The 14,498-nt window shown below is 31.0% G+C and overlaps 1 protein-coding gene across 1 annotated transcript; it reads left to right on the top strand.

Annotated features, from left to right (window-relative positions):
• Nucleotides 1-6,051: 6,051 nt before the first annotated feature.
• On the top strand, nt 6,052-10,168 carry LOC131647071 (meiotic recombination protein SPO11-2). The gene is made up of 11 exons (XM_058916985.1): nt 6,052-6,338; nt 6,425-6,508; nt 7,159-7,288; nt 7,374-7,511; nt 7,608-7,696; nt 8,098-8,226; nt 8,374-8,468; nt 8,680-8,742; nt 8,872-8,948; nt 9,068-9,195; nt 9,985-10,168. The coding sequence occupies exons 1-11, from the start codon at nt 6,258-6,260 to the stop codon at nt 10,117-10,119; spliced, it is 1,149 nt and encodes a 382-aa protein (XP_058772968.1). The 5' UTR covers nt 6,052-6,257; the 3' UTR covers nt 10,120-10,168.
• Nucleotides 10,169-14,498: the final 4,330 nt, after the last annotated feature.

The raw sequence follows: 14,498 nt of genomic DNA, 5'->3' as shown, positions 1-14,498 counted from the left end.
ACACATGTAATTCTCTTTATAAATAAGGCTCAACAACATCTGCATTTATGTCAATGTACTTCTCTTGCCCGTTCTATATCTAGCTCTAGCTTTATACACCCGGGTAACACTTGTGAGCTTTTATGGATCTTTGTATTTTAAAGCAGCAATTATGTACCTTGGAGCCATATTGTACTTAGTCATGTCATTCACAAACCTTCTTTCATGATCTTTTAGACGATCCAATATGTTATGGCCTTCCAAATCCTTAGATAGTTTATGATTGTGCATTCCGCATCTAACCATCACCTTCCAACTGATACCACTTGGAGCAGATCTCAGCCTAAACGAACATTTAGCTTTCATACTATGAATGCCTTATAAAGAATTATTGCTTTCGAATACATTCCTTCTTTTGTAATTTCCTCCTCTCTCACAATCCATAATCAATTTTATCATTCCTCCCTGCCATTCAATTAGCAGAATCGGAACGATGGTGACAACAATAATACCATGTCGTTTATCAGTAGCATGTGTCCATGCTAAAACTTCAGATCGAGACTTAAATATATGTAAATTACAACACATAAATATTAAACTACCACTTTCACAAAGACGGGAAAACAATTCAAAACTGCATTAGTTGGATAGGAAACATATGATAACTGTGGTGAAAAACTCTCTAAAATCTGTACAGGAATCCGTCGAAAAAGCTGTCGACTCTGGACCACACAAGTAAATAATTTTATCTGCAGACATACCGGAATTTTAAAGCAATTTCAAAATTTCTGGTATACAAAAAATTTTGAAATTTCTGATAGATTTTGTTGCTAACAGAAAATTTCAAAAACTTACAGTAAGTTTCTTTAGTTTTCTATATCAGTACCGAAAATTTCAAAATTTTCAGTAAATCGCCTCAGAAAATTTTGAAAAGTACGAATAATTTCCGGTAAAAATGCGATTTTGAATACCGGAAATTTCAACAAGCGTACTGAAAATTTTAAATTACTGCTTGTCTGAAGTGATTCTTTTAAAAAGTGTAAATAGCGAATAGGAACAAGAACATTTTTGTCAATACAAAAATACGGAGAGTGTAAAAAAATAATTTTAGGGGTGGCCGATTATAGGTTGGCAGGTTAAATGCTGGAGCATTTAAGAAAGGCTAAATACCCTTTTTGGTCCCGTAAGTATACCCTTGAGTCCATTTTGGTCCCTCAATTTTAAAAAGTTCCAAACTGGTCCTTTAATTGTTCTAAAAGGTGCACGTTTGTCCTTTCTGTCAAATAAGGTGTAACAGACGTTAAATATTCCTACGTGGCAGGTGGTGTGGAATTGTTTATATGTTTTTATATTCTATGTGTCTTTGCTTCCATCCTTTCTTCAAATTAGCTTCGTCCCCATTTTTCCAGTTTCTAGGGTTCACAATTTCAAAACTAAATCAAGTCTTCTTCCTCAACGAATTCTTCTTCCCCAATTTTTAGGGTTCACGTGGAAAATGAAGTCTTCTTTCTCAACGAATTCTGGAGAATGTACATACGATTCCAATTTGAAGAAAGGTGGGAGTGCATAAGGGATGTTGCGATAGAAACCTAAATGTGGCTGTTGAGACATGGCTACTCTACGAAGAGCTTCAACTGTCACGAACTATGGGCGACAATTTTAGGGTTGTCGTAATTATAAGGTAAATCATATTTAATCGCATTCCATTTTTGTGTTTGTTCTCATTGGAATTTATTTCTGAACGACATAGGGTGCATCACAACCTGGATGTGGCTACTTTCAATGGTTCTATGATGATGCTGAGGATGAAAAAGATCAGTTTATGAGGAATCAAAAGAGTAGGTTGGAGAAGCTTGAACAGGATATTGAGGCTGCAAAAATGGAGGTGGAGTTTTTAAAGAAGAAGATTACAAAATTACAAAATCAATTGAAGAAGAGCATGAATCTGGAAAAAATTTAGAAGAGACTGTTTTGTTTTCTTTTAGTTGTTGTTGTTGTTGTTAGGATGTTGTAATAAGGTAAACCAGTTTAACATAGTTTGGGTCAGATGCTACACATTGGATTTGTATAGTAAAAGTTTGTAACAGATGTATCATCTACAATTTCAATTAAAGGATGATTTAAGTGTTTCAATAATGAGTTTCACATTTTCATTATGTTTCCATCTCAAGCTTAATAACAACAACAATGATAAGGTTTAAGATGCATAATTGACATTGCTGCTTAACACCAACATAAGTTGTCAAAAATTACATAATTAACATAAGGTTTAAGATCTTACATAACACAATTGCTTAATACCAACATTAGTTGTCCAAAAAGATATTACATCAGTTTCAAAATGCATAACTAACATAGTTGCTTAAGAGTTCTAAAAGGTTCATAACATAAAAGAAACACAAAAGGTTCATAACATAAACTAGATTGCTATAAGTCCACTAAATTTTCCAGCTTGGGGTGACTCTCTTGGTAGGAGTTGTCCTTCTTGTTGTTGGGCCAACAGCTTTTCTGGCTGCATTCAATCTTGTTGTAGGACCATGTGATATGAAAGGGGTATCTGGTCTTCTGACTGGAAACTTCTTTGATTTTGGAGGGACTTTCTTGGAATTTGATGTGGATGCTTGAGATGCTTGAGCAGACACCGGTTGGGAAGCTTGATTAGGCAATGCGTGAGATGCTGCTTGAGATGCTTGAGCAGACACTGGTTGGGAAGCTTGAGCAGGTTCTGATTGGGATGCTTGAGTAGTTGATGGAACCTTACAAGTAAGCTTGTTGTGACCTAGTTCTTTACACCTGCTGCATGAAATAATAAATCTAGTCCTTCTCATTTTTCTATCAGACCCATCAATTTCACCTTGCTCTAAATTCCTTCTCTTTTTGGGCCTTCCAGGCATTTTCCTATATTTTGGGGGCAGAACATCAGGATACTCTGTTCTTACCCAAAGATTAGAGCCATTGACTGGAAAAATAACAGGTTTGTAGACTTCAACATATCTTGACTTTCTATAATATTCCGGTATGTAGTCATCAACCTTATGGTTTCTACTCTTCATGGCTGAAAGTGAATGCACACAAGGTAGGCCTGTCAGCTCCCATCTTATGCATGAACAAACTTTATCCTTCCAGTTGACTGTGAACTTTTCTGCAGAATTTTCCAGATGCTTCACGTCAAAGATATGCTCATCAGACATCCTAACAATACATACAATAATCAGAAATGTTCTATTGAGTTTAAATACAATAATCAGAAATGTGCTAATGAGTTTGAATACAATAATCAGAAATGTGCTAATGAGTTTGAATACAATAATCAGAAAGGTGCTACCTGACTAGCCACATGTTTGTGTATGAGTTTGTTTTATCAATCTTCCTTCTAATGTTTGGTAGCACCTCTTCATCTGCTAGCTTTTCAAACCTCAACCTGTTTGTAGCCCATCTCTCCATCATATATGTTCTGATTTCCTCTACCATGGTTATCAATGGTTTGGACCTAGAATCCAAGATGACACTATTGAATGCCTCTGACATATTATTCAGAAAAACATCACACTTGTTATGTGTCTTGAAGTATGATCTACTCCAAAATCTTGGAGGGGTGCCCATCATGTGCTTGTATACTTACACATTCACATCCTTCATTACCTTTATCTCCCTTTCCCAAGCTTGGTAATTAGTAGACTTGGTAGCTTTCCATATAATTTCCTTAAGTTTTTTTCCAAGATACCTCTTCCTAAAGTTGTTGTATAAATGTCTGACACAAAATCTTTGTTCTACTCTAGGAAGAAGTTCATCCATTGCAGGCAATAATCCCTATGACACAAGCAAAGTGTATAAGCAAGGTGTATAAGTAAAATGTAAATGCAAAGTGTAAAAGAATATGAATCATACCTTTTGCTGATCACTAATAAATATGTATGTGAGGCACTCTTCCCTTCCACCAAGGTCAGCAATAAGCAACTCCAAGAACCATGTCAAACTATCCTTGTTTTCACTCTCCACCACTGCAAATGCTATGGGTAACATTTGATCATTTGGATATCTACCTATGACTGCAAGGATTTGACCTCCACAAAGTCCTTTCAAGAAACATCCATCAAGCCCAATGAAATGCCTGCTTAATTTGAAACTTTCCTTACAAGCAGCAAAACAAATGTAAAGCCTTCTGAAGTGAATCCTCTGATCATCAGAACCTTCTTGAGCTGGTTGAACATTCAATTTCACAGTTGAACCTGTGTTTGCTCTTAAAAACTCATGGCAGTAGTCATAAATCCTTGTATAATCCCCAAGGAAAGACCCATCAACCATGTTTCTAGCTGCAAACCTAGCTCTTATGGCCTTTGACTTGTTGACCCCCACATTCCACTTCTTTTGAGCCTTTTCCTTTATGTCTTTCAACTTCATTCTAGGGTTGGTCTTAAGTGAATTTTGTATTCTTTTACTCAACCATTTAGTCTTTAACATCTTCACATTATACTCTCTACTTCAATTATGAGTGTCTATTATCTTTCTTAGTTGCCAAGAATCCTCATTAGGAAACTTAGCACAGTAAGCTTCCCATTGACATCCTTTTTTACACCTAACCCCCACCCTTATCTTGTCATTTTTAGTGTACCTTAGGTCTCTGCCAGATTGGACTGCATAAGATGTAATTGCTTCTTTGAAATCATCTTTTGTTGTAAAATATGTTCCCAACTCCCACTTGTAATTGGACATGTCCTTTTGTTCCTTGAATATTAGAAACTTCTTTCTCCTAACTTTACTGCTATCATCACTGTCACACTCACTTTCTAGATCCTTACTTAAATTATCACTACCTTTCAAGTCTTATTTGCTTTCTTCCCACTTTTCTTTACCTTTTTTGCTTTTTACTCCTACATTATCATCTTCAAGTATGTTACCATCTTCCTCATCCAACTCAGTTTTGTACTCATCAGAGTCATCATCAAATACTACCTCCATTGCACTATCATAATTGAAGTCTTCATCATCAGAAATATTAGAACTATGCCCATCATCAACCTCCCCAACCCTTTGTCCATTATCACCAGTATCTACTGCGTCCTTATCCCTTACATCATCAGCTGGAAATTCAGTTTCATTCATCATCTCCTCAAGCACAACTTCAGTCTCATCTACAATCTCATCTACAATCTCATTAAGTGGTATTTCATCAAGGGGTATGTCATCAACTGGTACCTCAGCAAAATCAGGCTTTGTCAATACGTGTTGAACCCTGTAGAGATCAGCAATCTCAAGAGCACCTTTGTCATCAACTAACAAATTCATACCCTCAGTAGGATCCCTATAGTATATCTTGTCTATGGTCGGGTAACCTAATTCCTTAATAACACCTAACAACTCAAAGAAGCTCCACTTATCAGCATCTACTCTCAATCTCGCAACCTCACCCCCTTCGTATACATTGTGTTCCTCATCAACGAACGCACCACTATGATGGATTGTAATGTTCAAAAGTTCATCCATTTCAAACTAAACCCTAAATAGAATCGAAGAAGATGAAATGTATTTTAGACAAACGAATTTTATTAAACCCTAACTACCAAAATACAATAACTTTATGAACGCATACAAATCACTTACCTGAAAAGCAATGGTGTATTCGTTTCAACTTGACTTCATCTTCGTTCCCAGAAAACCTTCAGCTTGGTGCTGTCCTCGTGCTACAATGGCTGCTGCGCTGCGTTAGGATTTATACATATCCCCTTTTCCTATTTCTGAGTTACTAATCAAGATTCCCAAATATGTTTAGAAAATATATCCCAGGTGGACAACACTTAAGTGAAAATATATTTTCCATGTCATAATTTAATTAAGCAAAAATAATACGTGCATGCCATCTGGATAAAATCATTGACTTTAACTAACGGTTTAGACGGAAATGACAAACATGCACCTTTTAGAACAATTAAAGGACCAGTTTAGAATTTTTTAAAATTGAGGAACCAAAATGGAACCAAGGATATACTTAAGGGACAAAAAAGTTATTTAACCTTTAAGAAAACATAGAATTGTAAAATCATCTTACTATTGAAAAGGAATACTTTTCTTAAAATAGATGAATATTTAAGGATAAAAGTTTAAATTTTAAACTTGGATGAAATTTAAATATAGGGATAAATGATTGCCGTTTATGTATGTCGTTAAACGGCATGTTGATGTAGTTATATTTTGATATAAAACAATCCATCCAGCACTTCGGTTTTGCGCGCCAAATCATACAGAAATCAAAATTTTGAGAAATCATTTCACTCTCTCTAATGGAAGATCTCCGAACTCCGACGCTAAAGTTTTTCACCGATCAAGAGCTTTGTTATGCTGATATCGTTCCTCCGGCTCAGGTAATAATCCTCTTTCACAGTTTCAACATCACATCCTCTTTCGAATTTCTCTTTCATAAGCTTCACTTTCATTTTGATTCATGCAGGTTCGAGCAAGAATTGAAGTGTCAGTGCTCAGTTTCCTCAAAATATTGAATGCATCTAACCCTGCCATCTCTGATTTGCCTCTGGTATTCTCATTATCTTCGTATCCGTATATTCGATTGTAATGATTTGCTAATTCACTGTTCTAGGTTACTATAACTTCCGATCACCGGTTTCAAAATTTGAATTTGCAAGTAGGTTTTTCTTTTTTAATTATTTCACAATGATTTTTTATTTTTGTTGTCTTGTTTTGCTATCAACATACACAAACACACTGCCCTAGCTGTACCTTATTATCTTATCACTCTTAGAAATGAACAGATTCAAAGAAAATTGAGCAACAGTTGAGTGGATCATCTCCTGTTAATCGAATTATTGTATGTTTTTCTCTTTAATTCTCTATCTACGAGGTGTCTAATGAGCTCCCTAGCACTGACACCTCTGAAAAAAGTGTGTCTGGGTCAGTATCGGTGTCCGACACCGACACTTGTGATTACGTTTAATTTATTCATGTTTTTAAATTATTACCGGTGTCGACATGTCAGTCTTGGTGTCGTGTAACAATTTGCTAATTCACCATTTTAAATTTTGAGGTTAATAAGTTCTAATCAAGCGTTTGGAATTTGCGTGAAGCATTTTCATTTTGATTTATTTCATATTAATTTTTATTGGCTTGTTTTGTTATCAACATACACACATTCCTGATTGTAGCTTATTGCTACTAAAAAATGAACAGATTCAAAGAAAATTGAGCAACAGTCGGGTGAATCATGGTCTGTTAACCGAATTATCATATGTTTTTCTCTCCAATTCTGTGTCTATAAGGTCTCTTATGAGACCTAATGCAGGAAAAGCCTTTGTTAGGGGTAAAGACTACAAACCTAGTTTTCTTACTTATTTATTCTTCCAATAATTTTTGTTGTTTCTGAGTTGGAAATTTCTTACGTGTAGTGTGGAAGGTGATGGAAATGTGCTATCAGATATTGCTTCAGGAAAAGCGTGTCACACAGAGAGAACTCTTCTACAAACTGCTGTGTGATTCGCCACATCTGTTTCCTTCTCAAAAGGACGTCAATAGGACAATCCAAGGTTATATATAATCAGTTAATCATTGTCTGGCTTGTTTCAAGTTTGATTTGATGTCTTGGTGTTTTTGAAAAGCTTTGCTAATATGTGCCAAAACAGATCTTGTAGCGTTGCTTCGGTGCAGCAGATACAGTCTTGGAATCATGGCATCCAGTCGCGGACTCATTGCTGGCCGTCTGATTATGCAGGTACTTCGTGAACCCTTCATTCAAGGATATTCCATTCTGATATGCTTGTTTATTTGAATTAATCTACAGCATAAACTCTTGTAACATTGTTTGGAATTGCTTACGGAAACAACTTATAACATGTCCATAAATTGTTCTAAGCTTATTTGCATGATGGTAGTTAACAAAAACAACTTATAACTTATATGAAAACAGATTGACTTTAGTTAATATTTTGTTATAGAAGTTACTTTAACATAAGCACTTATTGGTAAATGCTTAAGGTATGAGTGCTTATTATAATTGTTTATCCAATCAAGGCCCATTGTAAATGAAGTAGAGACATGTTCTGTATCACTGCTTGATGCAATTCTGCAAATTTAAACATTAACCACTTTGAGTTTACAACTTTATATGTATAGGAACCAGGCAAAGAGCCTGTTGATTGCTCAGTGTGTGGATCTTCTGGACATACAATTTCTGGTGACTTGAGTTTGTTAGATAAATTGATTCTAAATGCAGATGCACGGTACATTATTGTTGTGGAAAAGGTGAGTTTGTTTGAGGTAATTTACTTTATTCATGTTTCTTATTTTGGTTACCAATTACGTCCCACTGCTTTGAATTTGAAAAGTTCCACATTTTCCTTAACAAAGAAAAATTGTTTCGATACAATATATAACCTTGCTTTTGTTTAGCATGCAATATTTCAACGGCTTGCTGAAGATAGGTTTTTTAATCAAATTCCAAGCATTCTTATCACGGCTAAAGGCTACCCTGATATGGCCACAAGGTACTCTGCACACTAGTCGGCAATATAGAGAATCAAATTGCATAAAAACTTTGATGTGATGCTTTTAGAAGTTCTGCTCTCATCACATTGGATAATATACCAATATCATATATAGTAGTCTTACCCTTCTGATGGGTTTTTTTGTCTTGTTATTTTATAAGCTACCCATCTGATGGGTGCTTTAATGTCTAAAACTGAAATTTAAATGCAGATTTCTTCTTCATCGAATCAGTAGAGCATTTCCAGACTTGCCAATTTTAGCTTTGGTGGATTGGTACAATTGCTTGCCCTTGTTCTGAATTACAATTTTATTCTGTAATGATAAATAGACATTACTTTTTCCTTGTTAAATGTTCTTCATAATTCGTACCTTAACTCCTTTCTCATATTCAAACTTATAAAGGAACCCAGCTGGATTAGCTATACTATGCACCTTCAAATTTGGAAGTGTAGGAATGGGCCTAGAGTCATATAGATACGGTAATTTTATAAAATCATTATATCACAAATCACAAAAGCTCTAATATGTTGGAAAACTAACAGACAAGTGTGTTGTATTGAAATTTACCCTTGAGGAATGTTTTGTTTGAATTATCTAGCTTGCAATGTCAAGTGGTTAGGACTGCGGGGGCATGATCTACCCATGCTGCCTGATCAATCTTTTGTTCCATTGAAGACAAAGGACCTACAAATTGCTCAAAGCTTAATGTCCTCCAAAACCTTACAGGTAAACCATTGGGAACCATTGAATGCAGCCCTTTCTATCCTCACTTTCTGCAGGCGCCTGATCTATGATTTTTGCTCATCACTTTCTTGCTTTTCTGACCCGCCGTAATTAAGCTCTTTGGACACACTACGAGACTAATCCTTGAATTGAGACATTTGTTTCTATTGTTTTTATACGCAATTGGACTGTCTCCGAAATGGACGACTTCAGAAATTGAACTGAGTCTTTTTGTAGCAGGTTACCACCTCTTCCAACACCATGTTGGTTTTGCTCACTTTCAGTCACATATTTTAAGCATGTTGGTAGATTCCATATGAGTTATGCATTCTTAGATTAGACGCTTATGCAAGCAATATTATGAATTAGTTAATCCTTGTTAGACTTACTATACAAGTTGGTTAGAAAAGCAGTTTCAATTTCTGTTTTGTTTTTAAGTGACAGTTAAGAATCATATTAGTCATTCGATGTGGGACTAGCAATTGTAATGTTCATAAATAGTTTGAGATGAATTCAATAAAGTGTATCTGCACAATTCTATATTCACTTTTGTGAATCCTTCTCTTTTCTGTCTTCTTGATATATACACCATTCTTCATAAGAGTTGTGAGTGAAGCAACAAAAGATCCATTTCTTTTCCAACATGAAACAATTTGCAGAAGAATTGTACATGTATATAGTACCTGCATAGTGCATAAGAACCAATCTATATAAGAAATATTATGCTTTCAGAATATGCTTTGCAATTGAAGGGTTTTTTCCCTCACAAATTAACGAAATGGTGCCTAACAGGAGAATTACAAGGAAGAGGTCGCCTTGATGGTTCAGAGCGGCAGGAGAGCTGAAATAGAAGCCCTTTACTATCATGGATATGATTATTTGGGGAAGTACATAGCTAAGAAAATTGTACAGTCTGATTATATATAATTTGTACTCAATAGTATAGCTGCAAAATATATCATAAAATATAATACTATATATCTTTTATGTGAATTTTAAAATTAAACTTCAATATGTGGTGTATTAGACAGATTAGACCAAGTTATATAATTCATGTTATAAATAAAGTTATATAATTCATGTATTTCCTTTTCTTATTTGCTATTGATGGGGCCCAAACTTCTTTGTATATGCTAAACTTCCACATTTTTCTTGTTTTCTTAACCATCCGGATCTCAGGGGAAAGAGTTTTCGTAATATGAAATTAAGTAATTAAGTACAATAGATAATTATCATTTGGGTCTTGCTAACCAGTGTCCTCAGTACAATGGTTAAGCATTCCTAAAAAAAAAATATTTTATAGAAATTTTAATATTTCAATTTCCAAGACATTAAATACGCAGATTACCGAGATAAAGTTACTATTTTAAAGTTTTTACCCATTACCCTGAGGACACTGGTTAGCATTTCCCTTATTATTTTAACTAGTGTCTTACCCGTGCGTTCGCACGGGTACCCGTCGTTTTCGCGCATTGTGATTGAGAAAAATTAAAGATATTAGTAAAAGATTAAGTTTTGCGTTAAATTGAAAAAGTTATAAAAATAATAATTCAATCAAAGTTTTAAAACTATTAGCACAATCTATAACGAAGAAATCGCAAATTCACAAATTATAACGAAGAAATATTCAATTAAAATATATAATTCAATTAGTGATAACTATTTAATACAATTGATTAAACTACAAACTATTAGCACAATCTCAAACTATCAGCTAAGGAAAATCGATTATTTTTGGCTAGCTAAGGAGAAAATTAGTTATTTTGGCTTAATTATAACTACAAACTATCAGCCCAATCTCAAACGATCAGCTCTCTCTTGTAGACCAATGAGAAACCACTACAAACTCCATTTATAATAATGGTTCATTCAAAATACATAATTAATTGAAAAATACTTTGATCAGTTACTTCATTTTCCCGTTAATATTCGTTATTTTGATAAGTAACTTCGTATTCCCGTTAATATTTCAAATTTCTTCCCGTTAATTTTTAATATTTTGACCAGTAACTTCATGTTCTTGTTAATATTCATTATTTTGATCAGTAACCCCTTGCTCCCGTTAATATTCATTATTTTGATCAATAAATTCGTGTTCCCGTTAATATTCCAAATTCGTTTCCGTTCATATTCAAAAAAATTATCAGTAACTTAATATTTCTGTTAATATTCAAAAAATTATCAGTAACTTCGTGTTCCTGTTAATATTCAATATTTTGTCAATAACTCTGTGTTCCCGTAAACATTTATTATTTTGATCAGTAACTTCGTGTTCTTGTTAATATTCAAAATTTGTTCCTTTAATTTTTAAAATTTGGATCATTAACCGAATGTTTTAGATAATATTCACAATTTTGATCATTAACTTTGTGCTCCTGTTAATATTTAATATTTTAATCAATAACTCTGTGTTCCCGTTAATATTCAATATTTTGATCAGTAACTCCGTGTTCCGAGTAATATTCAATATTTTGATCAATAAACTTCATTTTCCGTTAATATTCAATATTTTGACCAGTAACTTCATGTTCCCCTTGATATTTAATGTTTTGATGAGTAACTTCGTGTTCTTGTTGATATTTAATATTTTGTTCAGTAACTTCATGTTCCCATTAAAATTCAATATTTTGATCAGTAACTTCATGTTATCGCTAATATTCATTATTTTGATCACTAACTTCGTGTTTCCGTTAATATTCCAAATTTGTTCCTGTTAATATTCAATAGTTTGATTAATAACGTCATGTTTCCGTTATTATTAAATATTTTTAGCAGTAACTCCTTGTTCCCGTTAATATTATATACTTTACTCTATAATTTAATACTCCCGTTAATATTCAATATTTTGATTACTAACTTCATGTTCTCGTTAATATTCAATATTTTGATTAATAACTTCATGTTCCTGTTAATATTCAATATAGTTTGATTAATAACTTTGTTTTCCTGTTATTATTCAATATTTTGATAAATAACTTCGTGTTCTCGTTAATATTCCAAATTTGTTCTCGTTAATGTTCAAAAAATTTATCAGTAACTTAATGTTTATGTTAATATTCAAAAAAATCATCAGTAATTTTGTGTTCCTGTTAATATTCAAATTTTGTTAACAGTTAGAATAATATATTCATTGTTCTTATCTTTAAAATGCAAAAAATATTTTTTCTATTATATTACTATTATTATTATAGATTTTTTATCATAAAATATTTTATTAATGCTTTTTGTTATTTTATAACTAAAATATAATTCTAATAAAATATTTCGGATTACTATATCTTCTATATTTATTCCAAAAAATATTTTGGATTACTATGTCTTCTTGTATTAAAAAAATAAAAGATTTTTATATAAATTATAATCTTTATCATAATTATATAATAAAAAAAATTTTAATATAACTATATAATGGTCACAATCCTTAATACAACTATATATTATTATTATATATTTATTTCAATCATTTTAATTAATATGAAATTATATTAATTTATTTATTTTCTATTATTTTTAAAACAACCATATATGTTTGTAGCAAATATTTATCAAATAAATATAATTATATTCACTGTTTAAAGTAATATGGGTGTTAAGTCTAGAAAAGAGTTGAGGAGATTTAAATTAATAAATATTTATGCCTCTTAATATAATATAAAGAATATTAAAGAATATTTGTGACTCTTAATATAACATATACAATTAAATAAATACTTAAAGAATATTAAAAGACATAAAAAAAATTTAAATTAATATTTATGATGATTAATTTAATTGATTGTAACTGATTTGTATTTTTTATATTTTATGATTCAATTAATAGATAAGATTAATTTTCTATCTAATGAATTTTGATTACCAATTAAATAATTTTAATAGAGTTTTTTAACATAAAATAATTTTATTGCTAGTGTTTTATATTTTTTAATTAATTATTAATATACAAATTAAAGCCTATAAAAATATTTTTCGAATTACTAAATAACTATATTAATAGTTAAATAATATATACTCATGGTTATTATCTTTAAAATGAAACAAATATTTTTTCTATTATATTATTATTATATATTTTTTTTCATAAAATATTTTATCAATGCTTTTTGCTAATATAATTATTTGTTATTATTGTAAACAATTAACACCTTCGATAAAATTAATAATATTGCTCTATATTTATTGTAAAAATATTTTCTACTGCTATATCTTCTTGTATTCAAAAAATAAAAAATAATATATTTTTATATAAATTATAGTTTTTATTATAATTATATAATAATAAAACATTTAATATAACTATATAATAGTCACAATCCTTAATATAATTATATATTAGTATTATATATTTATATTAATAATTTTTAGTTAATACGATATTATATTAATTTTTTTAATACAACTATATATATTAGTAGCAAATATTGATCAAATTAATATCACTATATTCACGATTTAAATTAATAGTGGGTGTTAGGTAAGAAAAGAGTGTAGGAAATTTAAATTAATAAATATTTATGACTCTTAATATATCATAAAGAATATTAAAGAATATTTATAACTCTTAATAAAACCTATAGAATTAAATAAGTACTTAAAGAATATTAAAAGACGTAAACAAAAATGTAGAGTAATATTTATAATAATTAAATTAATTGATTCTAACAAAAATGTAGGGTAATATTACATTCTATATTTTTTTTTTGTTAGTTTAATTCTTTTGTGAGGAGAGATTAAATTGCACCATAAATTATACATTTTTTTAATCTATGACATTATTGTAATTTAATAGTTATAAATGATCATTTAATAATTGAAACAATTCTTTAAAAAAAATAATATTATTCAATTTTTGGTCATAAATAAATTACATTTAATTTGACCGAGAAGTTATTTAAAATCATAGTTTAAAATGTTATTCTAATTGTTACTTGAATTATAAAATTTTGACCGGGATGCAACATATATTTAAATGTGGTTTGAGAAAAATGACATGTGCGTCCTATTTTTTTTTTCAACTTCCGTATTTTAATTGACAATAAGATTTACAAATTGTAGCACATAATTTAATATTTTTATAATTATTTTATTTTATTTTATTTACTTTCATAGAATAAAAAGTATATGGTCTCTCCATTTATTTCTAATTACTAACCGTTTAATGATTGCATTTAACACATATTTATGTAACGTTATTGGTGCACTACGTATCATCATCAAGATTTTTTTTTTAAATTACTAACAATTTAGTTTATCATTATCTTCTATTAATAAAAATTTGACATTAAATATCAATAAATTAAAAAATTTAA

Source organism: Vicia villosa, linkage group LG2, assembly GCF_029867415.1.
Source record: "Vicia villosa cultivar HV-30 ecotype Madison, WI linkage group LG2, Vvil1.0, whole genome shotgun sequence".
In the NCBI taxonomy this organism is placed as follows: domain Eukaryota; kingdom Viridiplantae; phylum Streptophyta; class Magnoliopsida; order Fabales; family Fabaceae; genus Vicia; species Vicia villosa.
Note: the sequence above shows the minus strand (reverse complement) of the source record. Positions and strands in the feature narration are given on the sequence as shown.